The 25,801-nt window shown below is 41.3% G+C and overlaps 1 protein-coding gene and 1 long non-coding RNA gene across 12 annotated transcripts in view; both read right to left on the reverse strand.

The window, feature by feature from the left end:
- The window catches only part of NAA16 (N-alpha-acetyltransferase 16, NatA auxiliary subunit), a 110,554-nt gene that overhangs the window by 9,186 nt on the left and 75,567 nt on the right, over positions 1-25,801 (reverse strand). For 7 of the 11 annotated variants that reach the window (XM_037894718.2, XM_037894727.1, XM_037894753.1 and 4 more), the window contains 5 exons: positions 9,880-9,952; positions 9,468-9,637; positions 8,936-9,088; positions 2,107-2,235; positions 1,270-1,483 (listed from right to left, as the gene is read on the reverse strand). In XM_037894718.2, the coding sequence (XP_037750646.1) occupies positions 1,270-1,483; positions 2,107-2,235; positions 8,936-9,088; positions 9,468-9,637; positions 9,880-9,952 (739 nt within the window). Of the gene's footprint in view, positions 1-1,269; positions 1,484-2,106; positions 2,236-8,935; positions 9,089-9,467; positions 9,638-9,879; positions 9,953-13,956; positions 14,072-25,801 lie in introns of those variants that run through there. The other 4 variants (XR_005224698.2, XR_005224697.2, XM_043533463.1 and 1 more) reach the window with 4 other exon arrangements.
- LOC122463442 lies at positions 6,712-7,868 on the reverse strand. The gene is made up of 2 exons (XR_006286842.1): positions 7,598-7,868; positions 6,712-6,759 (listed from the first exon to the last, which is right to left on the reverse strand). It is a non-coding gene; the product is annotated as an uncharacterized LOC122463442 (long non-coding RNA).

Consider the following 25,801-nt stretch of genomic DNA (forward strand, 5'->3'; position numbering starts at 1 on the left):
ACAGACAGACAACTTGGTGGAGAAAAGAAAAAGTGACATAAGTGCATTGAGCTGTGCTGTAAAACGTGCATTTTGTTATACATGATGTATTGTAAAAAGAAAAGGAGTACTTGTGGCACCTTAGAGACTAAACAAATTTATTTGAGCATAAGCTTTCGTGAGCTACAGCTCACTTCATCGGATCTGATTGTATCCGATGAAGTGAGCTGTAGCTCACGAAAGCTTATGCTCAAATAAATTTGTTAGTCTCTAAGGTGCCACAAGTCCTCCTTTTCTTTTTGCGGATACAGACTAACACGGCTGCTACTCTGAAACCTGTCATGATGTATTATGTAATTTATTATACTCTGAAGGGAGGACAAGGATGTATTGGTCTCACATATGTCGATTCTTCCTGTCCTTTAAAAAAAATTAAATTATCATCTTTGAATTTCTTCCCCTTGATCAATGCTATCTCAACATTAAGATGCTCTGGATACATGCAATATTCTAGTTGCAGCATCACTGGTGCATGGGTGGGAAGTACAATCTTTAGATGCTTTGCAGGCATACTGCGTTTGAAGAACCTCATAACTAATTTACTCGCCATTATTACCCCCTTAGATCCTTCACATTTACACTTTCTGAGAAAATATTTTTCCAAATGAATACCAGTTTCAAATTATTTCCCAGATGTATTCACTTGTATTTTGCCAAGTTGAAGCTCAATTTATTTCCTGTACATAATTCTAACATCTCTAGGTCTCTCTGATATTTTTTCTCCAGGCACAGTGGTAGGTATTTTGCACACAAAATGTATTGTGGTGTTTACCAGTTCTATTAGATTATTAATATATTAACTACATTAGGTCTCACACCAATTACTGCAGCAATCCATTGACTACCTTCCCCTAAACTCAATACATGATTGTTTTATCATTACCTCTTCATTTATTATTTTCCTGGTTTAAGATCTATGTAATGGTGTTCATATCTAAAACAAGATGAATTTTTAGAATATTTTTTATATACACCAAATGCTTTACTAAATTCAACCGATATCTGTCTTTTTTTCATCTACTAGTTTTGTAGTTTGATAAAAAAAGCTTGTCTGTCATAATATTTATTCTTGCCTATTTCTTTTCAGTTACTGATCAAACATTCAAGGACAGAAAATGAAAACTTCTGTATGTTACAACATAATAATTTTATAGCCTGCAATATTATTTAGCTAAGTAAGTTTTAATTTGTGTTATTTACACATATTGGCCTCCATTACTGCCTAGGTACCTGAATTCACTTCTTGTTCTTTGCTTTCATTGGTTAGAGGATTATCATGTAGTTTCAAGTAGATTTCAATTGCTGATCGAGCAGCCTTGAAATAAAAGGCATGTTTTCTGAGAACATCTTCCAATCTCAAAAGGTCTACGTAGGCCCGAAGAGTCATCTTTCTCATGCAGTATGTGTGGAAGTCAAACTGATCATCTGTAATCTCAAAAAAATGCTAAAAAAACAAAAACCAAGATCACACTTAAATCCTTTCACCGATTTTCTGTTCATTACCATTTAGATACAAAGTGGAGTAACAAGTAGCATTATTTGCAACCCTGACATATCTAACACAGAAAATAAGAGACAACCATTTATTGTCGAAATGTAGCTAAGAGAAATCCTCCCTCCATCTCTTTTAAAAGCAAGCTAACTTAATTTACCCAAAAAACAAACGCTGGCCGCCCCCGTTGATGTGAACAGCAATTTGTATTGTTCCGAGTCCATCAGAAAATACTATCCCATTTTATTTTGTTTTTAAACAATATATACATTTTTGAACAGGTAGAAGAGAGATGGCACAAAGCAATGTAAGAATAGTTTTAGATAACGTGTCAAAAAGATTTATGGTTATTGGACTTTTCATTTACTTCTTTTTAATTAATAGTTACATTAACGAAGAACAAGATCTGTTATCCATTTAAGTTAACACACAGATTATACAGCATTTTTAAAAACTGCAGTATTCAGAGTTTTAAATGTGAAGAATGCCATGCTGAACTGATTGAGGCAACCAATATGTACACTACATTATGAAAAAATTTATATAGGAACAGACCAAACTTTTTACCTACTTACCCTTTCCACTTCATGACATTTTTTCAAAGCATCACCACACTTCCCTAGTCTCTGATAAGCTGAAGCGCATTCAGTCTGGAACCACATACACTGCATCTCATTTAGATTTTCCATAGCAGATGTCCCTTCCTAAAATGAAGATATTCATAACTGGTGAGACCAATAATTTATCAACTGCTGTATACCCTTTTTCTCACACATGACTTTTGTTACTAAACAACCATTCACTCATCCATAAACACACTTGCAATACAATAAAAAATAGCGATAACTGCAAAACCTCTCTTATTGAATAGTTATTGACATTCTGAAAAGAAAAAAAATCACTCCCGCTCAAACTGATGCTTCTTCCAGCCTCCTTGTTTCTTTAAGTGGTACTTCTGCAAAGCCACATGGGCACAGATTAATATGCTTGAAAAATATCTCAATATTTTTTGAAGATAAATTCAAACAAGAAAAGAGACAATTCCCTCTTCTAAGATTAAGAGGCAGTGAAATATCAGACTCATTTTTATGAGAATCTAAGTTTCTGAAGGATTCGTTTATTCTTTTTTGCCTGAATCAGAGGAAGCACCTGCTAGTTTAAAACCAACAGGTATATTTACTGGTTTGTTGCTAGTACCTCTACTGATCCCAAAGTTTTATACTCTGGATTTGGAATTAAAAATAAATAAAAATTATTGAGGAGTATAGGATTTTTTTTAATATAAATTTCAAGATTTTAGATCAATAAAAACTATTGAATAAATTGGAAGGCACGTTCTGCATAAACTATCAAAATAATGACATACAAGAAACCAAGTTTGCCACCAAATTATCAAAACACTTAAGAGGAAAGGAAAACACTACTAAATAATCTAATTCTGACATATAAATTATTTAACACTTAAATGTATCTTTGTCTTAATTCTGTATTATCAAAAACTATAAATAGATTGCATTACTACATCTGAAGAAAATACTACAATTGTTCCATTAATACGTGAAAATATAAATGTCAGCTGATAAAAACATCAACAAACATCTAGATCAAAACTTTCATAGATTATACAACAAAAGAGTCAACAAAGACTTCCATTGATATTCTAAGAAAACAAAGACATCTTATTTTCCACAGTACAAAAAACTTTATACAAAAACTAAATGGCACACTAAATCAAACCAGATCCTCCCTCACCCGCACTTAGTGAAAAATTCTCTGCTTATAGGAATCACCAGACTACACTGTGGATTTCTACAGTTTCTGGAAACTGACAAGCAGTGAGCACCTTAGGTAGAAGAATGGTATTTCTGAAGTGCTGCTTACATTTCTGGAATTATACAAACTGTTTTGCAGTGAGGACCTTAGTTTTTACACTCACATGAATGCAGACATCATGGACTTTATAAGCAGGGGGCTACAAGTTAAGTTTTCAGGAGTGCATAAAAGTGGCTTAGGAGGCTAAATCCCATTTTCAAGTTAAATCAATGGGAATTAGGTGCTTAGGATTTTCAAAAGCACCTAAATAGTAACAGATGTCTATCTGCATCTTTAGGTGCCAAAATAGCTTTGAAAAACTGGCCCTTAGAAGCCTAAGGCTATGTCTACACTACAAAATTAGGTCGAATTTATAGAAGTTGGTTTTGTAGAAAGCGTTTTTATACAGTTGATTGTGCGAGTCCCCACACAAGTGCATTAGTCGGCGTCCACAGTACCGAGGCAACCGTCAACTTCTGGAGCGTTACACTGTGGGTAGCTATCCCACAGTTCCCGCAGTCTCCGCCGCCCATCCGAATTCTGGGTAGAAATCCCAGTGCCTGATGGGGCAAAAACATTGTTGCGGGTGGTTCTGGGTACATATCGTCAGGCACCCCCTTCCCTCCCTCTCTCCGTGAAAGCAACGGCAGACAATCGTTCCGTGCCTTTTTTCCTAGGTTACCCGTGCAGACGCCATACTACACCAAGCATGGAGCCCACTCAGCTCACCGTACGTCTCCTGGGTGCTGGCAGACGCGGTACTGCATTGCTACACAGCAGCAGCTCGTTGCCTTTTGGCAGGAGACAGTGCAGTAAGACTGGTAGCCATCGTCGCCATACTCAGGGTGCTCTTTTAGCTGACCTCGGTGAGGTCGGTCAGGGGCGCCTGGGCAAACATGGGAGTGACTCAGCCAGGTCATTTCCCTTTTAAGTTTCATCTCATAGTGATTCAGTCCTGCCGGTAGTCCTACTGCACCGTCTTCTACTAAGCAGCCAGGAGACGACGATCGCCAGCATCGTACTGCCCTGTATGCTGCCAGCAAGATGTATAAAGATAGATGAAGTGGATCAAAACAAGAAATAGACCAGATTTGTTTTGTATTCATTTTATCCTCCCTCCCTCCGTGAAATCAATGGCCTGCTAAACCCAGGGTTCTGAGTTCTATCCTTGATGGGACCACTCTGTTTCTCTTTGATGCAAAGCCACCCCCTTTGTTGATTTTAATTCCCTGTAAGCCAACCCTGTAAGCCAAAGCAAAGGCAGACAATCGTTTCGCGCCTTTTTTTTTTTTTTCAGCGCAGACGCCACAGCACTGGGAACATGGAGTCCGCTCAGATCACTGCGGCAATTACGAGCACTATAAATACCGCACACATTATCCAGCAGGATATGCAGAACCGTAACCTGCAAGAAAAGTGAAACCAGGTGAGGAGAAGGCGACTGCAGTGTGGTGACCAGACTGATCAGGACATGGACATAGAGTTCTCACAAAGTACAGGCTCCTGCAATGTGCACATCATGGTGTCAATTGGGCAGGTTCATGGCATGGAACGCCGATTCTGGGCCAGGGAAAAAAGCACAGAATGGTGGGACCACACAGTGTTGCGGGTCTGGGACGATTCCCAGTGGCTGCGAAATTTTCGCATGCGTAAGGGCACTTTCATGGAACTTTGTGACTTGCTTTCCCCTACCCTGAAGCGCAAGAATAGCAAGATGAGAGCAGCCCTCACAGTTCACAAGCGAGTGGCAACAGCCCTGTGGAAGCTTGCAATGCCAGACAGCTACCGGTCAGTCGGGAATCAATTTGGAGAGGGCAAATCTACTGTGGGGGCTGCTGTGATGAAAGTAGCCAACGCTATCACTGAGCTGCTGATATCAAGGGTAGTGACTCTGAGAAATGTGCAGGTCATAGTGGATGGCTTTGCTGCAACGGTGGGGCGATAGACGGAACTCATATCCCTATCTTGGCAAGGCAGTCAGTACATAAACCGAAAGGGGTACTTTTCAATGGTGCCGTAAGCACTGGTGGATCACAAGGGACGTTTCACCAACATCAACGTGGGATGGCTGGGAAAGATACAAGACGCTCGCATCTTCAGGAACTCTGGTCTGTTTCAATGGCTGCAGCAAGGGACTTTATTCCCAGACAGTAAATAACCGTTGGGGATGTTGAAATGCCAACAGTTAGCCTTGGGGACCCAGCCTACCCCTTAATGCCATGGCTCATGAAGCCGTACACAGGCACCCTGGACCGTAGTAAAGAGCTCTTCAACTATAGGCTGAGCAAGTGCAGAATAGTGGTAGAATGTGCATTTGGGCGTTTAAAAGCGCGCTGGCAGAGTTTACTGACTATTAGACCTCAGCTTTCAGAGTAGCAGCCGTGTTAGTCTGTATTCGCAAAAAGAAAAGGAGTACTTGTGGCAACTTAGAGACTAACGAAATTTGTTAGTCTCTAAAGTGCCACAAGTACTCCTTTTCTTTTTAGACCTCAGCGAAACCAATATTCCCACTGTTATTACTGCTTGCTGTGTGCTCCACAATATCTGTGAGAGTAAGGGGCAGACGTTTATGGCGGGGTGGGAGGTTGACGCAAATCGCCTGGCCGCTGATTACGTGCATCCAGACACCAGGGTGGTTAGCAGAATACAGGAGGGCGCAGTGCGCATCAGAGAAGCTTTGAAAACCAGTTTCAGGAATGGCCAGGCTACAGTGTGAAAGTTATGTTTGTTTCTCCTTGATGGAAACCTCCCCTGCCCCCCAGGTTCACTCTACTTTCCTGTAAGCTAAGCACCCTCCCCTCCCCCCTTCGATCACTGCTTGCAGAGGCAATAAAGTCATTGTTGCATCACATTCATGCATTCTTTATTAATTCATCACACAAACAGGGGGATAACTGCCAAGGTAGCCCGGGAGGGGTGGTGGAGGAGGGAGGGACAAGGCCACACAGCACTTTAAAACTTATTGAATGCCAGCCTTCTGTTGCTTGGGCAATCCTTTGGGGGTGGAGTGGCTGTAGGCCCCCCCACCACGTTCTTGGGCATCTGGGCGAGGATGCTATGGAACTTGGGGTGGGGAGCGGTTGGTTACACAGGGGCTGTAGCGGCAGTCTGTGCTCCTGCTGCCTTTCCTGCAGCTCAACCATATGCTGGAGCATATGAGTTTGATCCTCCAGCAGCCTGAGCATTGACTCCTGCCTTCTTTCAGCAAGCTGATGCCACCTAACATCTTCAGCCCGCCACCTCTCCTCATGGTCATATTGTGTTTTCTTGCACTCTGAGATTGTCTGCCTCCATGTATTTTGCTGTGCTCTGTCAGTGTGGGAGGACAGCCTGAGGTCAGAACATTTAATCGCGAATGCGTTTTTTTCGCCTTCTTATCTTTGCTAGCCTCTGGGAAGGAGAAACATATGCAGCTGCTGGAGGAAAAAAAGGGAGAGTAGTAGTTAAAGAGACACATTCTATAGAACAATGGGTAGACTCTTTCACAGTAAATCTTGCTGTTAACATTACAAAGCACATGTGCTTTCATTACAAGGTCACATTGTGCCTCTTATTGAGGATATGCCGGTTTGGTGTGAGAGATCACTCATGCAGGGCCGGTCAGCAGAATTCGACTTGCAGGCAGCCATGGTAAGCCACAGTCTTTTGGCTTCTTTAATCTTCATAACATGTGGGAATGGTTTCGAACAGCAGCACCCTCATTTCCCATACGAAATAGCCATATTTAAAATGGGTTGGCAATTTAAAAGGAGGGGCTGCAGTTTCCGGGTTCACATGCAGCAGAAACCCAACTAACCCTGATTTCTGTTCAGCCACAAACAGCCCAGCAGGAACGGGCACCTCTGAATGTCTGCTTACTAAAACAACCGTATTTCAACCAGGTGACCATGAATGATATCACTCTCCTGAGGGTAACACAGAGATAAAGAACGGATGTTGTTTGAGTGCCAGCAAACACCGGGACCATACGCTGCAATGCTTTGTTCTGCAATGATTCTCGACTACGTGCTACTGGCCTGGCGTGGGAAAGTGTCCTACCGTGGAGGACAGAATAAGGCTGCCCTCCCCAGACACCTTTTGCAAAGGCTTTGGGAGTACATCCAGGAGAGCTTTATGGAGATGTCCCTGGATGATTTCCGCTCCATTCCCAGACTTTCTCCAGTAGCTGTACTGGCCACGAATGCCAAGGCAAATTAATCATTAAACACGCTTGCTTTTAAACCATGTATAAATATTTACAAAAGGTACACTCACCAGAGGTCCCTTCTCCACCTTCAGGGTTCAGGAGCCCACCTTGTGTGGATTCGGGGGGTACTGAGTCCAGGTCCAGGGTGGTAAACAGATCCTGGCTGTTGGGGAAAATGGTTTCTCCGCTTCCTTGCTATAAGCTATTATCTTCCTTGCCCCCAAAACCCGCTTCCGTGTTGCCTCCCACTCCTTGGACGGAGTCAAAGCACAGGGTTGAGGTAGTGGTGGCTGCACCCCCTAGAATGGCATACAGCTCATCATAGAAGCAGCACGTCTGGGGCTCTGAACCAGAGCGGCTGTTTGCCTCTCTGGTTTTTTGGTAGGCTTGCCTGAGCTCCTTAATTTTCACGCGGCACTGCTGTGGGTCCCTGTTATAGCCCCTGTCCTTCATGCCATTGGAGATTTTTTTCAAATATTTTGGCATTTCGTCTTTTCGAACAGAGTTCTGCCAGCATGGATTCATCTCCCCATACAGTGATCAGATCCTGTACCTCCCATTCGGTCCATGCTGGAGCTCTTCAGCGATTCTGGGACTGCATGGTCTCCTGTGATGATGAGCTCTGCATGGTGACCTGTGCAGGTGAGCTCACCACACTGGCCAAACAGGAAACGAGATTCAAAAGTTTGCGGACCTTCTCCTGTATACCTGGCCAGTGCATCTGAGTTGAGAGCGCAGTCCAGAACGGTCACAACTGAGCACACTGGGATAGCTCCCGGAGGCCAAAACCATCGAATTGCATCCACAGTACCCCAAATTCGACTCGGCAAGGCCGATTTCAGCGCTAATCCCCTTGTTGGGGGTGGAGTAAAGAAATCGATTTTAAGAGCTGTTTAAGTCGAAAAAAAGGGCTTCGTCACGTGGATGGACGCAGGGTTAAATCGAGAGAACTCTGCTAAATTCAACCTAAACTCGTAGTGTAGACCATGCATAAGTCTTATTGAAATGACTTGGATTCAGCATGAACAATTTGAAATGCAGATTTGTTCTTAAACCATTAGTCCAAGTTACACAGCTTGACAATGACAATTTTCCAAGACACGACAGCTATCAAGTGTGTTCCACAAAGGGACTTACTCCTGTATGTGTGGCAATGCATTAACGTTTCTGGAATAACATCTGTGCTACATCACAGTCTACTAGAAAATTAGTTATTACTAATATTAAGTTATAATTACACAGGCAAGCATACCCTAACAATGGACAAAATATCTCTAATGGGTAGATTTCTGCTATCACTCAAATCAGTTACTCTGGCAGAGATGCGGTATCAGATAATTACATCTGATATGTGATTTTCCGACTGAAAATACTACCAACCCCCTCTTTAAAACAATATTTCCTACCCTTGTAAACTTGGAACACATCTCCTCTGCATCTTTCACCATATTTGCTCGGAGCATATATTTTGCACATTTGGAGTTGATGAATCTATCTGCTGTATCCAAAGACTGTGCTTCATCCATCCATTTGGCAGCTTCCTTGAGATTACCTACATGCTGTTATGGAAAAAAAAAAAGTGAGTTATATTTCATTCTTAAATAAATTTTTGATTAAATATAGACATTTTATAGCTATTAGTACTTTGGCACCAGGATTTATAAGCACCTTAGAAATATTAAAGATAGTTTAGTCTTTTTTTCCTGTGGACTATCCAAAGTGACCACTCGTAAGTTATGATGCTTTACTCCATAGTATAAACAAACTGGAAAGTGTGTTTACATTTTCTGATTGACAGAACAGAGTGTCAAATAAAAAACAGAGCAAATGATCATGCCCCAAACCAGAAAATCACACTATCAAATCTTATGAAAATTTCAACTGAGTAAGGGACCTCTCACAGCCTAAAATTAGACATATTTAATTCAACTTTTTTACCTTGTAAATTTTTGCTTTTAAATAGAACAGTTCTATTAATGTTGGAGTGCTTGCAATTGCAGCATTAATGTATTCCAAGGCCAATGAACACTGGCCAAGTTTGTCAAAGTGCTGTGCCAGGAAATAACGAACCCAAAGTAGTGTCGTTGGGGGCTCCTTCTCTCCATTTTCTGTAACAAAACAGATATAAAATTACAGTGGCCAATAAGGTTGAAGACTTCATTTGGGGAAAAACACAAAAAAAAACTTGATAAATTGAGCAAATATTTGCTAAATTGTTTTCATTTGCAAAAAGGTAGAGATATAACTATTCTCTGGCAAAAGGCAGCAGCACTCCAACAATTATTGATAACTGTCAATACAGGGATTAGTAACTGAAATGTAATTTTAATACCTGTCCATTAAAACTTACCATATGGACTAAAAAAGTCACAGGTTTTCAGAGAGGCTTCGTAACCAGTAACAAGTTCTTGAATTATTTCTACCTATATATGAAAAATATAAATTTAAACGTTTGCCTTAAAATACTATAAATGTTGGAAATAGGCTCATGTTAACATTTTTACAGTTATATCACATCACCTAAAAATACAGTGAAGCAGTGTTTAAGGAACTACACTAAAATAAACAGATACTTAATTGGGGAAAATATTGGATGGATCATATGTGTATTCTAGAAACAACAATTTCTGTTCCATCACTTTCACAAGGTATCTTGTGTTCATCCATGGTAGCTGTTCTACATTTTTTTCCCCACTATATATTCTTGAAAATTAACCATCAAAACTCAATTAAATGTATTTGATTTGTTACCCCCTCCCAAGTGCTGCTTAGTAAATATTTTAGGTACTTCGACTTTTGAATGCCCAGCTTGAGACAACTTGAAGAGGGCTGGTTTCTGAAGAGGGCTGCAAGTATGCTTTTCATAAGGATGAAGGGTGGAAAGGGGTCTCTGGCTGAGTCCCTGTGAAATGACTACATGAACGCTGCTGGCATTTTATTGAGTTATTAATGATGCTAGGGCAGTTAGAACCTTGGCTATATGACTTAGATTTTTAAATCTAAATAAAGAGGCCTGATTTTTGATGCTCAGCACTTGCTGAAAACCAGGCCCCTTAAATGTCTAAAGTTGGTCACCTAAAAGTTCAGGCACCTGAAATCAAGTCTCTTTTGAAAATTTAGCCTACAATCCAAAATTTGCATTGTACAATCTTGACACAAACACACACTCTGTAAAAAGTTATGTGTAATATCATAAGAACCAACTGATTTTGTTCTAGAGCAGATGACTTGGTAGTGCAATACATCTGTTCCTGAATGCTTTAGAATTCTTTTAGTACAATTCATTGTTTTGTAGCTAGGTTAACGGAGATTAAAAGTTGCCTTTTAAGTCTAGCAAGTATCCAACTTCTCAAGGGAACAAGACTAGAAATTAAGATGAACAGGAACAATTATGTGTACAAAATACAGTACATGCTCAAATGCATTTAAAATCTGGGCTGAGCATGGTGCATATGGGAGGGGACAACTCTATGGACCTGTTACATAAATGCATTAGCTTTTCACCACTTACAGATGTAAGTTAAAATCTGGATTGTTACACACAGAATGTGTTTGGTGACCACAATCTTCTCTATATAAAACAAAATAATTACAAAGTTAAAAGAAGAAATGATGGAAAAACCCTGCAAAATTAGCAAGATTTAAATCTAATGAAATGTGCAATATTTTGAAAACATACTTTTAAAAGTATGAGAACTACAACGCAAAAACTAAAGGTCACTCTAGAAGACCAAGTGAAGTGGTCAGAAGGGCTTATCTTAAGTAAACACTTTAATGTGTCAGGAAATACCACGTCTCATTTTTCAAAGTAAATTATTTCACATTGGATCTGCTAAATGCCATGAAGCCATTGTGAACTCTTCAAAAGGGGTTATATTTATGAATGGGCATAAAAAGAGTTTTGAAAAAAATCTCAACAGAAGTCATGTTTTTGGTAAAAAATAAAATAAATATCTTAGCACTTACATATTAGCCCTTTTCCCCCCCACAGACCTAAATTTTAACAAAGGAGAAAAAGTGCTGAAGAGCCACGTAGGCAAGTAGACAAAGGAGAGAAACATATCTGATATTGCTCTCAGACCTACCCGCTTCCATTTGTTGAAAGGACCTTTAAAGGGCCAGTAGAAAACCTCTTATACAACCCCCTTTTTTTTTTTTAATAGAATATTAAAATACTGAAAATACTAGTTTCCCCTTAAGCAGCAAGCTTAAGGTATATAGCTACACTACACAGAACAGAACAAGCCACCTTTCCTTAGTGCTTTTCATTACTAATCTGAAGCGCTCCCAGATCTTAAATTCTTCTCATTTAACTACTGAAAAAAATCAGATAATTTTTGTTGTGGTCAAGCAGCTTTACTAGCCTGAGAGTTATTTATGTCAAGAGGAATTAAATCTTCATATTGACTTCAGAAATACCAAACATGCTTTATGAACCAATTTGAGCATTGTCTGGTTCCTAAAGTGACACAGATTCTACTAAATTGCACTTGCTCTTTAACAGGATGCTAAATTCTTCCCCATTCAGTATTGTATACTGAGCTCTGTTTCTATAAAACAAGGAAGTATAATGGAAATTTAATTCTGAAAAACAAACTAAATGATAAACTTGCAAGAGTAATATTTTGGAATATTGTGGAAACAACTGCAAAAAAGAAATTACTCTGTAAATCAGGTATTTTATAGATGTTATTCCAAAGATTCTTTAGATGAAAATAAGTGTAACCTTTGTTTGCTATGGGTATACTTTCACTGGGAATCCATTTTTCCTTTTCTCTCTCTCTCACACTTTGACCATTTTTATTTAATCTCTTACAGCATCACTAATAATTTAGAAAAATATATCTAAACATATTTCCAACTCAATACTCATTTTGACATTTACATAATATATCATCTTAAGATTTTGTAATGGGCTTTCAGATTTAATAAGTTAATGCAATTTTCAATTTGGCGTACTTGCTATTTCAAGGCAAAGTTAATGTCCTGCAAATATGATTCATCTTTACTCAGTCCAAGTCCTCAAATATGACCATGTTACCTATAGTTTAGATGGAAATGTTCATCTCTTTGACACAGTTGTGCTCCTCAGACAAAAGGTTACAGAAGCAGGCCACCATGACTTAAAACTCAGGCTTCATTGGGATAATTGTGGAGCCAGTTCCAGAACTGAGGACCCTCCAGTGAGAACACCCTTCCTCTGGTCCCCCAGAGAGATTAAAGGTAAGGGCTCTAGGCAGAAGTACCCTTTCTTCTTTACCGCAACAGGTAGCCTTCTTAGTAATCAGGACTTAGACCAGACAGAGTTACAGGTCAGCGTTTGTACCCTGCATTATATCTGGAAGCATTATCAAGCCAATGCAGGCTTTTGACAGGTGTAACGTGCTCCAAACAGCTGCCACATTTAAGAAAGCAGATTGTAGATTCAAAAAAACCCTTAAGAGTGGATAACTACCTCTCTGGCCTCCAAAGCACCTGCTCTCATGAAACTTATATAGCATGTTTTCACAGATACTACTCAGTCAAAATATGAGTTGGTTACATTTGAAAATGAAAGCACTGAATTATGAAGCTAAGCAAAACCCAATTATATACTAAGTAAATTCTGCATTGTTTGTATTTCTCAAATATATATTTTTATCGTACAAACTTAAATGCAAACAACATGTATGCACCTTAAAGTCATAAGTTATTTGTTATAAATGAATAGGTAATGGATTTCCAAAATTCACACAAATGCATTTTCTTAATTATTTTATTCTTGTGCATAAATAGCTCTTCCTGAGTGAACTAGTATTGAAAAATAAACTGTGTTCTCTTAAGTAAGAGGTAGCATGGGGGAAATTCATCTTCTCTTAGTGTGATAACTAGTCAGTTTGACAGACAATAATATTTTTAAATAAATCCTTTCAGAAACAAGCACAAAAACTATCCAATTCCATTTTTAGAGATTGCTATGACATGTTAAAATACTGATAAAACGATCTGCTGAATACTGAGTTAATTACATCTTGTATTACAGCAGTTGGTCAAAATACATTACATCATGCTAAACACTCAAGATGGTTAACTAAATCATCAAATTAAATGACTAATATATTAAAGTAAAATTATTCAATATTTTACTTTATGAAATTGTAAACAAGAGCAAACAGAAGAAAAACTGAATATAGTTTTTAAAATGTTACCATACTGTATAACTTAGCATTTCATTTTGTTAACTACTTAAACAATACTACTTTATCAGCCATGACCACCAGTTTTAAGTAATACCTTTTCAATTTTTTACAGCAAATAAAACCTCAATAAGTATTTCTACTGTATAAACCTATGAATACAAAAAATAAAGTTTTAAATTTTACTCCTCAATATAATTTTCAGAAACAAGCAGCACAATTAACATTTTAGCATAGATTTTAAGCACTACCTTCTGATTTTGTAGGATATAGGGCAGATGTATCTACATTTTCTTCTTAGAAAGACTAACTATGTTCAGTTCTATTTTCTTGTATGGTAGCCCCAGCAACCTGGAACAAAAGTAACTGAGATTCTTTAAAGGTAATGTACGTTGATTTCTGCATAATACTTTGTGAAATCTCTAGGAGGACTGAATCTGTCTTGCGATTCACAATTAAAGGCCACAAAAAATTCTATAAACGCATTTGTTAATTATTTATTAACTGAACACATGAACATGTGATTACAGCCAAGCAAACACAAAGGCCTCTTCTACATTAAGAATATTTGTCAATGTTTCTTTCCTCCATGAGTACTGCTTTGAACAGGGCTTAATGACATCGTAATAAAGACATTTGCATCCTGTTCATACTATGGCTTTTGCTGTTATAGTGGCGGGAGAAGAGGTGTGCACTAGTGAAGAAGAATTCTCACAAAATTTTCAGAGTAGACATATCCAGGGAGGATATGGTCTTGCCTAGACTGACAACGCAATGAAGAGGAGACTAAACCAGTAGGGAAGGGGAGAAGATACAACTAGAGTGACTAGATAGCAGGTGAAAAAAATTGGGACGGGGGTGGGTGATAATAGGTGCCTATATAAGAAAAAGCTCCAAATACAGGGACTGTCCCTATAAAATTGGGACATCTGGTCACCCTAGATACAGCAGCCAGATCATACAGCTACTCAAAGGTGTGTGCAAATCATAGTTGATTTTATAACTATAAAGGTGTATGCATTAAATGATTAATAAATAAAAACAACAGCCTTTATTTACTTTTCATGGCCACAAGAATTAAAGTGGGTCAGTCTTGTGGGAATTTTTGCATGAAAGGAGGTGGTGGTTTAGCAAAGCAATTCTGGGTCATGACCTTTTCCTTGATGAATACCTAGTAATCACACATTTTGGAATCTATTTTGATATTTGAAGTTTAAGTGTACTAAGATTTCATGTATTTAAAATTTAACTCTTCATTGTTTTGCACTGGTTTTAGTAATTTAGATAAACTGTATTTTTCAGTGGTTAATGATAAAGCATATAAAAGCACCATACAAGACTTAAGTAGATATTACTTATCTAGAGGACTCTAAAGACAGCACTGTAGAAAAGCGAGTAAACTTGTCTACAAATTTTCTGTTCCCAAAACGGAAGCCTGTACTTTATGCATTCTGGTTCTCACCAAACTCCGTAAAGCAAAGATTTTTTTCCCCAAGATTCCAGCCTGTTTAAAGTGTTTTTTCCTGCAGCAGATAACAAATGATGCCAAATGGTTTCTGTGGGATGCTGAAGAGCGACATTATGTAACTCCATTTCTTAGTCTTATTTGAGATAAGAAATAAAATTTTTAAAAATAAAAATGCTTTAAGGTACCAGCAGTTTCAATTCTTCCTCCTCTGTAAACTGTAAATTGTTTGAGATTTGGAGGACTGAAAGAACTTGCCTGCAGAGCTCATGATGCTATACTACACCTTGAGTCTTAATTTTTTACAGCCTCACCAAACACTTATAGGGCATTTCAGAATTATCCAATCCTCATTTTCTCCATCTAACAGTCTGAAGAACATAAAATACAAGATGACATATGCAGGATTCAACAGTGTAAAGGAGGGAACATTCAGGGTATGAAAGTATTTACTTGAAACAGTCAAGTTTGACTTGAGACACGACTGTGATGAAATCAGTACACAGCTAAATTTCCTTTGTCTCACTTGTAAAGCTTCCATTACACAGCCTACTACATCATTCCTATAAATTAAGTCCACAGCATAATGAACAATGTAATAAGTACACATTAATCTCTTTATTTTTACATACCTTGTACAGTAACTGGAGTTCTTAGAGATATTTGTCCCTATGAGCGCTACACTTCAGGCATTCATGAGCCCCTTTTCCTTTGATCAGAAGCTTTTTGGTAGCACTGTCCATTTGATCTACATATGTGCCCTAGCTAGCCTCGTGCCCTGTACTGAGGGCACATAGGGCAGCGTCTGACAAACCACCCTCAGTTCCTTCTCTACTGCTACGGCAAAGACTCCGAAGCAAAGGGGAAGGAGGATAGATAGTGGCGCATACTCAGGGACACAAATCTCGAAGAACTCCAGTTACCTTGTAAGTAACTGCTCCTTCCTTCCTCAGACAACATCCCTGTGGGTGCTCCACTATAGGTGGATTCCCAAGCAATACTTCCTATAAGAGGGGGGTGTTTTGAAGCCCAATGTAAGGGCTAGTCTACACTGGCAAGGCTAAAGCACTGCCGCAGCAGAGCTTTAACGTGGCTTGTGTAGTCACGACAGAGTGCTAGGAGAGAGCTCTCCCAGCGCTCTAAAAAACCCCACCTCCACGAGAGGCGTGGCTCCCAGAGCTGGTGCACTGTTTATGCTGGCGCTTTACAGTGCTGAAACTTGCTGCACTCGGGGGGTGTTTTTTCACACCCCTGAGTGAGAAAGTTGCAGCGCTGTAAAGTGCCAGGGTAGACAAGCCCTAAGGCTGTTTGAAGAACAGCAGTTCCAAAAGCAGCATCTGTCCCTGAGGCATGAACCAGAGAACAATGGTCTGAAAAGGTGTGAGCTGAATCCCATGTGGCATGTCCACAGATTTCTACAAATGAAACATTCTTCAAAAGAGCTACAGATGTAGACTGTGATCCAGTAGAACAGGCTGTAACTGTTGGAGGGGGCTAAGAATTAGAAACCTCATAAGATAAACAGAGCCAGAAACTCATCTGGCTTTGGGTTCAGATAGGGACCCCTTTAATTATCTGTGAAAGAAAAAATCTTTGAGAAGCCCTAAAAGGTGTAGTTCTCTCTAGATAGAAAGTCAATGCTCTAACGTCTAAGGTGTGAAGCGTGGCTTCTTCTCTGGAGTAGTGAGTCTTGCAGTAAAAGACCAGGAATTAAATGTTAAATTGCTATGGAAACGAGGTTACTTTGGGGAGAGGGGGAAAAAAAAAAAGGGAAGTGGTCTGGTAGATAGAATCAATCATAGAATATCAGGGTTGGAAGGGACCTCAGGAGGTCATCTAGTCCGACCCCCTGCTCAAAGCAGGACCAATCCCCAAATAAATCATCCCAGCCAGAGCTTTGTCAAGCCTGACCTTAAAAACCTCTAAAGAAGGAGATTCCACTATCTCCCTAGGTAACCCATTCCAGTGTTTCACCACCCTCCTAGTGAAAAAGTTTTTCCTAATAACCAACCTGAACCTTCCCCACTGCAACTTGAGATCATTACTCCTTGTTCTGTCATCTGCTACCACTGAGAACAGCGTAGGTCCATCCTCTTTGGAACCACCTTTCAGGTAGCTGAAAACAGCTATCAAATTCCCCCTCATTCTTCTCTTCTGCAGACTAAACAATCCCAGTTCCCTCAGCCTCTCCTCATAAGTCATGTGCTCCAGCCCCTAATCATTTTTGTTGCCCTCCGCTGGACTCTTTCCAATTTTTCCACATCCTTCTTGTAGTGTGGGGCCCAAAACTGGACACAGTACTCCAGATGAGGCCTCACCAATGTCAAATAGAGGGGAACGATCACCTCCCTCAATCTGCTGGCAATGCTCCTACTTATACAGCCCAAAATGCTGTTAGCCTTCTTGGCAACAAGGGCACACTGTTGACTCATCCAGCTTCTCGTCCACTGTAACCCCTAGGTCCTTTTCTGCAGAACTGCTGCCTAGTCAGTCGGTCCCTAGTCTGTAGCAGTGCAAGGGATTCTTCCATCCTAAGTGCAGGACTCTGCACTTGTCCTTGTTGAACCTCAGATTTCTTGTGGCCCAATCTTCTAATTTGTTTAGATCCCACTGTATCCTATCCCTACCCCAGGGCTGGCCCACAACATTTTGGCACCTGAAGCGGGGAGCTCAAATGACAGCCCTATGCCCCCTTGCTTCGGCCAAAACTTTTAAAGGTCTCAATTCTGCCTTCTTCTTGTTCTACTCCTCTCATGGTACTGCTCTGCTACCTATCCCAATAAAGGAGAACTAAACTTAAAATGCCTTGTTCAAAAATTTTAAGTAACGCTTAACTTTCAGGTTTCAGAGTAACAGCCGTGTTAGTCTGTATTCGTAAAAAGAAAAGGAGTACTTGTGGCACCTTAGAGACTAACCAGTTTATTTGAGCATGAGCTTTCGTGAGCTACAGCTCACTTCATCGGATGCATAGCATATCGTGGAAACTGCAGAAGACATTATATACACACAGAGACCATGAAACAAAACTTCCTCCCACCCCACTCTCCTGCTGGTAACAGCTTAACAGCTTAACAGCTGTTACCAGCAGGAGAGTGGGGTGGGAGGAAGTTTTGTTTCATGGTCTCTGTGTGTATATAATGTCTTCTGCAGTTTCCACGATATGCTATGCATCCGATGAAGTGAGCTGTAGCTCACGAAAGCTCATGCTCAAATAAACTGGTTAGTCTCTAAGGTGCCACAAGTACTGCTTAACTTTCAAATGCCTGAACAGCAAATGTCACTTGTCTGCATAGTACAGACGGTTATTTTTATCTGTTTGAATAATCAAAGCGGTGCTTTCTGTGCCTTCTTGGTTGCAAAGATTTGAACTGCTTCCTGAAGGTCCACAGTCTGGGTCAGCTCATGCTCTATTGAGATGGTTGCAAGGCCGACCAGCCTCTCCTGTGCATTGTGGAGCGTAGATGTGTTTTTATTAACTTCAGCTTGGAGAAGCTGTGTGGCAACTGTTACAGGAAGTGTTAGAAGTATGAGCAGAGCAACAAGAGCATTTGGAAAGAGGGTGGTCATCTTATTTGTGCACATATATTCCATAACAGCCTTTGGAGTTGATCCTGCTGAAATTTATCTTGAAAGGGCTTTCAGTTCATCACCTAAATCACTCACATCAATATCGTGCATGTCATGTGTCAACACTGTCTCTAGTGCCCAGCACTGCTGGTGTAGGTCTTCTTCAGGTATAGTGAGGAGTTTTAGAATATCATACAACATCCCAAATATTCTGCTGTGTTCCTTGAGCTGCATGAAATGTTCCTCAGCTGACTGTATTGAGCAATCTAGCACCTGGTTAAAGAATTCAACTTTGAATTGTTGTTTGGGGCCTCTTTTGGGATTATCCCATGCCTTGCAACAAAATGTCTTTGATGACTCTTGTATTCTTGAATGGGTGGGAAAATAGCTTCAGTCTGAAGTTCCTCTACCAACTTCTGTGCACTCTTCAGAACATTTTGAAATCTCTCGTCTGACCGGTAAGACTGTAGGGATGACTTTGCTTTGTCCAGTTGTTCCATTGCTCCAGATATATCAAGGTCAACATCTTGGAGTCTCTTGCTTACAACATTTATTTCAAACAGTATGTCATGCCACAACACTAAGCCACACAGAAATTTGAAGTTACGTATGTTTCTGGTGATTCCATTTCCCTCTGCCACTGTTCTCCCACGAACAGTTCCTGTCATAGCATTATCCTCCATAATGGCATCTATGGCATCATCTATCTTCTGAATTTTGTGTTTGATAGGCTTTAATCGCCTCCACTTGACTTTGCCATTGTGTGGCACTCAGTGGTTTCAGTGTCAGAGAGGATGTTCCCAGATGCTACTTCAAAATTTGCCATCAATGAGTTGATGGAGATAAAAATACATAGATACTTTGAATTACATTAAAAAATTCAGCAGTCTCACTAGAAGCTGATGCTGCATCACTGACCACCAAGTTCAATGAATGCAGACATGGATCCGAGAGTTAACTCTTCGAGCTCTTTTTGTCCCATGGGATCCATGTCTGTACTCCTCTGTTCTTTCCTCATGTTGGCACCATTATCGTAGCCCTGATCTGTCATGTCAGCTATCGCAATTCCCATATCTTCTCGTTTTTTAAGAAGTGCATTTGTCATACCAGGTCCCGTAGTATCATCAATCAATGTCAATAAATTCTAGAAAATGCTCTCTTGACAGTCACCATTGCAGGGACATTTTCACTAGGTTCTGTGGTTGTTACAAAAATGCACCCTTAAAGTCATTTGTTCCATATGGCTGATGTCAGGTGTGCAGTCCAGAACAGAGTAATATCTTGCTGACTTCAGATTTGTCACAATCTTCTGTTTGGCTTTTGTTGCCAGTAACTGTATGATCTCATTTTGAATGGTTTTTCCAAAGTAGTGGTGTGTGTACATTTCTTGGGTGGTGACTCTTCTTAGATGCTTCTGGAGTACAGCATCCAACTCAGCCATCAGCTCCACAATTTTAAGGAAGTTTCCACTGTTTGGCACATACAGTTGATCTGAAGTACCGCACAGTGCTAAGTTTGGGTAGCAAGCATTCTCACAATGGCAATGAGCCCTTTCAGAACATTTTGCCAGTAAAGAGACTCTGATACAATCTTCTCTTGATGCTGATCATGGTGGCCTTTAACCGTAGTCTCATATCAAGCTCTTTCCACCTATGGAATGCTCTCTGGTGATTTTCTGCCTTCTCGTGGCATGACAGATTTCTAGCCAGCTTTTTCCAGTCCTTTGTTCCTGTAGGACCCAATGTGGCTGGAACATTAGACTGGAAGAGTTTGCAACAAAACCAGTATGCAGCATTCTGGGTTTTTGAGTACATAAGCCATGGCCTCTCCACTTCGTCACCACTGGGGATTTCACTCCAGTAATGTGTTGGTTGGAAACTTCTATTTTCATTGTTTTGGGGGAACATGAAGTTTTTCACTTGCTGTGGCCCAAGCAGTACAAGGAAGTCCCTCAGGCTACTGCTCAAATGGGTCCACAGTCCTGGATCATCTAGACTTAAGGAACTAAACTCAGCAGCAGCTGTTTCTTGCGCCTCCACCGCATTCTTCTCTGATGTACACTTTTCTTCAGGAATGTGCATGGTTACATCCATTTGAGATGGAGATATGGATGCTGCAGTAGCTGCCAGGTCACCTGCACTCTGACTAACTGGAAGATCAGGCATCTCCTCACCACTCACATCCTCACAGGGCCAGAAGGCTCACCGTGAACATTTGTGTCTATGTATCTCAGGAGAGCACCTTCCTTCTTAGATAGAAAAGCTTCCTTTGCTTTCTTTTTCTGAATGCTGCCCCAGAGGGGCGTTTTCTTCTTTCACTCATGACTGCTGTTCTCTGCCAGCTAGATTGGCTCTCAACACTCAATTGAAGGGGACAAATAAGCAGCTGGTAGCAGGGCCTGAGTGAGGGAAGATATCAGCATCTTAAGGGCCTAACTGGCTCCTACTACTTCAGTTGACTGCCTGTCAGAGGTGAAAGTAATTCAGTACGCCCTGGTACGGCGTACCGGCAAGAGCCGGTGCGCCGTACCGGGGAGGATCGGCTTCCCCAGGCTCAATTTAAAGCCCCCAGCCCTTTAAATTGCTGCCAGAGCCCCGCTGCCGGAGCCCTGGGGTAGCGGTGGCGGGGCTGGGACAGCAATTTAAAGGGCCCTGGTGGTAGTGGGCTCCGGCAGGGCTCCGGCAGGCTCCAGGGACGATTTAAAGGGCCCGGGGTGGTAGTGGCAGCCGGAGCCCCGTCCCCGGAGCCCTGCTGCCGGAGCCCTGGGGAAGCAGCGGTGGGGCTCCGGGGACAATTTAAAAGGCCCAGGGCTCGGCCGCCACTACCACCCAGGGCCCTTTAAACTGCTACCAGAGCTCCCGGCTGCCACTGTGGAGATGGAGATATGGATGCTGCAGTAGCTGCCAGGTCACCTGCACTCTGACTAACTGGAAGATCAGGGATCTCCTCACCACTCACATCCTCACTGGGGCCGGAAGGCTCACCGTGAACATTTGTGTCTATCTCAAGAGAGCTCCTTCCTGCTTAGATAGAAAGCAAAAGAAGCTTTTCTATCTTTTTCTAAATGCTGCCCCAGAGGGGAGTTTTATTCTTTCACTCATGACTGCTGTTCTGTGCCAGCTATAGTGGCTCTCAACACTCAATTGAAGGGGACAAATAAGCAGACTGGTAGCAGGGCCTGAGTGAGGGAAAATATCAGCGTCTTAAGGGCCTAACTGGCTCCTACTACTTCAGTTGACTGCCTGTTCTCCTCAAGTATGTTCAGGGAAGCAGCAGGAAACAGGAAGCTCCCTGAAAAGCTGGTGTTAATCAGTCCAGGCTCCTGGGGGTGCTAAAGAGGTACATAAGAGGCTCCTCCTCCTCTCTCTCCCTGCAGGACCCGCTGCTTTCTGTTATTCCCTCTCACCTTTTCTCCTTCCTGCCCGTTATGTCTTGTGCCCTCCTTCCTCTAGCACAGCACTCCACCATCTCTGTGCATCCAGAGCAGAGAGAATACATATGGACCAGCAGCAGACACAATTTTCTACACGCTGGGTCCTAGTGGCGCAACCCCCCCCCCCAACAATCTGGCACCTGAGGCGGCCGCCTCAGTTTGCCTCATGGTAATGCCAGCCCTGCCCTACCCTCCAGTGTATCTACCACTCCTCCCAGTTTAGGGTCATCTGCAAACTTGCTGAGGGTGCAAGCCACGCCATTCTCCAGATCATTAATGAAGATATTGAACAAAACCGGCCCCAGGACCGACCCTTGGGATTACCCTTCCTTATAAAAGACACTGTGGGAGGTTCAGCCATTAAGGCCCCTACTTAAGGGAAGATATTGCCACTAAAAAGGCAGTTCTCAGACAAATTTAACAGGGAACATTTGACTAGCAGCTTGAAGTGTGGTTTCATGGGGGAGTTGAGGACAACATTCAGACCTCATGCTGGGGTAGGTTCTGTGATATACGGAAAGAGATGCAAAGCCTTCAATTAATCAAGATTAGTAGGTGAGCAAATACTGAAAATCCTTCCACCGGAGAATGGAAGACAGTAATAGCAGCTACATGAACTTTAACAGAACTCAAAGCTGAGCAGTTCAAAACGTGTGACTGAATGTAGCCAACAGGGGAAAGACCCGACTAAGTGCACCAGTGTTGGAATCTTTTCCATTTCTATAGGTATGTTTTTCTAGTAGATGACTCTCTCCTGCTCTTGAACAGCCCATTTCTATTCATTTCTATAAATTACCAAAATAACAGAAACTGGTGTGATTATATTGTGTTATTCTGACAAATAACATATGCACAATTTAAAAATATTGTGTACAGAATTTAACTTTTTGGCACAGAATTCTCCCAGGAGTAAGAACTAGCTTTCTAGCCATACCTTTAGGAGGGACAACTTCCTGTCTCAGAAGTGTCCCTTAAGAGGGACAGAGAACGGGATTGGGAATGGAAACAAAGCATATGCCGTAATCTAATGGTACAACCTCCAGAACCCACCTGTTTGAAGTGATTAGTTCCCAAAATGGAAACAAATGAGAAAAATGTTTTCAAAGGGCTGGAGTAGGTGGGTAGAACAATGCAGCTGATGATCTGCAACCCTCAAAAGTAATCAAAATGGTTGCTTGTTGTAACATTCTGTACCTCGGGGGAACACCCTACACCCCCATGTTCATCTTTATAAAATGATTGTGTGGTATCCAATGCAAATTTTGTCATGTTGAGTGTTTTCGGAAGGCTCATAATGCACTGAGCATGGTTATAGCGACGTTATAGTAATTGTTACAGTAAGGTTATAATTTCATGTATACAGTTTGAAGCTGAAAATGTACCCTCATGGCTTAAAGCAAGCCCATGCAAACACTCTTCAAGAACAGACAGTTCACACCTTGTCAGGGCATAGACAGGATGAACCCAGCCCAGCCTCAAGTAAGAATGGACACTGACTTAGGCAGCAACTTCCTTTGGGCAGTTTGGGACTGCGATGAAGTAATGCTCACCTGACTCTGAAAGGGAGAGGGGGGGCGCAAAGCCAAGAGGAAAGAAAGGACATGATAAAAAGGAGACATTTTGCCATGCTCTCTCTCTCTTCCACCTAAATCTATAGACATCACCACCATGCAGCAACTGAAACGCTGATCAAAGGGGAAAGTCTGACTGAAAAGTAACCAGCCAGCCTGTGGTGAGATGCATCTAAGTTTTTAAAGACACTAAGACTGTTAAGATCAGCTTAGAATCCATTTTACTTTTATTTCATTTGACCAAATCTAACTTGTTATGCTTTAACTTAAATCTGTTTGTTTATTCTACCTGAAACAGTGTGTTTGGTTTGAAGTGTGTCAGAGACTCCCTTTGGGATAACAAGCCTGGTACACATCAATTTCTTTGTTAAATTGACGAACTTATTTAAGCTTGCAGCATCCAGCGGGCATTACTGGACACTGCAAGATGGAGGTTCCTAGGGTTGTATCTGGGACCGGAGATATTGGCAAGTGTTGTTTGCTTGCAAGTAGCTGGGAGCAGCTTACATGCCAGAGACTGTGTGTGAACAGCCCAGGAGTGGGGGTTCTCACAGCAGAGCAGGGTAAGGCTGGCTCCCAGAGTCAAGGATTGGAGTGGCTTAGCATATCACTAGTCCAGACAACACCAGAGAGGAACGTCACACTTGCCCAAAGACAAGGGCTGTCACAGCAGAGGTTGGAGGCCTCCTCTTTCGGAACAGAGGCCTTTTCCTAAGGGGTTCCAATGATCAATGATTGGAAGGCCCTGGAGGTTTTTCGCCTTCCTCTGTAGCATGGGGCACGGATCACTTGCTGGAGGATTCTCTGCTCCTTGAGGTCTTTAAACTACAATTTGAGGACTTCAATAGCACAGATATAGGTGTGAGGTTTTTTTGTGGGAGTGGTGGGTGAAATTCTGTGGCCTGCATTGTGCAGGAGGTCAGACTAGATGATCATAATGGTCCCTTCTGACCTAAATATCTATGAATCTATGAATCTGCAACAGACCAAAAATTGAACACAGCGAGATCTCTGTGCTGTCTGTGACCTGCTACATTTTCTTTTGTTTGCAAGGGTTTACAATCCAAGCAAATGGAGGATGGCCCTGAGTCCTCCAAAGAGTGCAAGGACTCATCAATGGAATCATTAAACAGTTTCAAAGGGGAGATCTTAGATGGTGTTTTGGACCTCTCTTAGGATTCCTGAATATTATAGGCAGGGGGCACAACCCATGACAACTGCTGTGGACATGGATTGGACTGCCTTGTCAGCTTCATTAAAAGATGTTTCCAATGCTGTCCTTGTGCTATTTCGAGCTGATAGTTTGGAATTGTTCTTGAGGCCGATGATCAATAAAGGAATTGAATTTGGGGTAGTTTGTTTAATTATATTTAGCTATTAAAGCTTGATAATTAGCAATACTAAATTACAATGTAGCAGATTAATAACTTTTGCGAATGAGTTGTTTCTGATCCTGAGGTGGTATGGATCTGAAATGGTGCTATTTTATTCATTGACCACCAGCAAACCAGGGGCTGGGTTGAGAATAGGTACTGAGAACCCTTAGATGGAATAAAATTCTCTCTGTCCATCCTTTCACAAGTTGGGGGCACATTAGTCAAGGTTTGCCATATCACCTTGGCTTGTTGGACTAGAGGACTCATTTATGGGTAAAGCTACCCTACCAGGAGAGACAGCAGAGAGGATATCCACTAGCTTGTGTAAGGTCTCACAGATCTCTACAAAGGGATTTTCAGGGAATCGGCAATTCTTTTCATGCCTAGAGTTGTCTGAGCACGAAGGAGGAGGAAGATATGTTAGTCTGAGGAGTAGCTTCCACATCTGCTCACATCTCTTGTTCTTCAAAGAATTCCTGCTGAGGAGGACAGCGATAGGAGGAATCAAAAAGAATGGACATTTGTTTCTGCTAGTTCTCACACTGAATGAGTATCTAGATCAGGGGTTGGCAACCTTTCAGAAATGGTGTGCCGAGTCTTCATTTATTCACTCTAATTTAAGGTTTCGTGTGCCAGTAATACATTTTAAAGTTTTTAGAAGGTCTTTCTATAAGTCTTTAATAT

This window comes from Chelonia mydas, chromosome 1 (genome assembly GCF_015237465.2).
Source record: "Chelonia mydas isolate rCheMyd1 chromosome 1, rCheMyd1.pri.v2, whole genome shotgun sequence".
Lineage (NCBI taxonomy): Eukaryota > Metazoa > Chordata > Testudines > Cheloniidae > Chelonia > Chelonia mydas.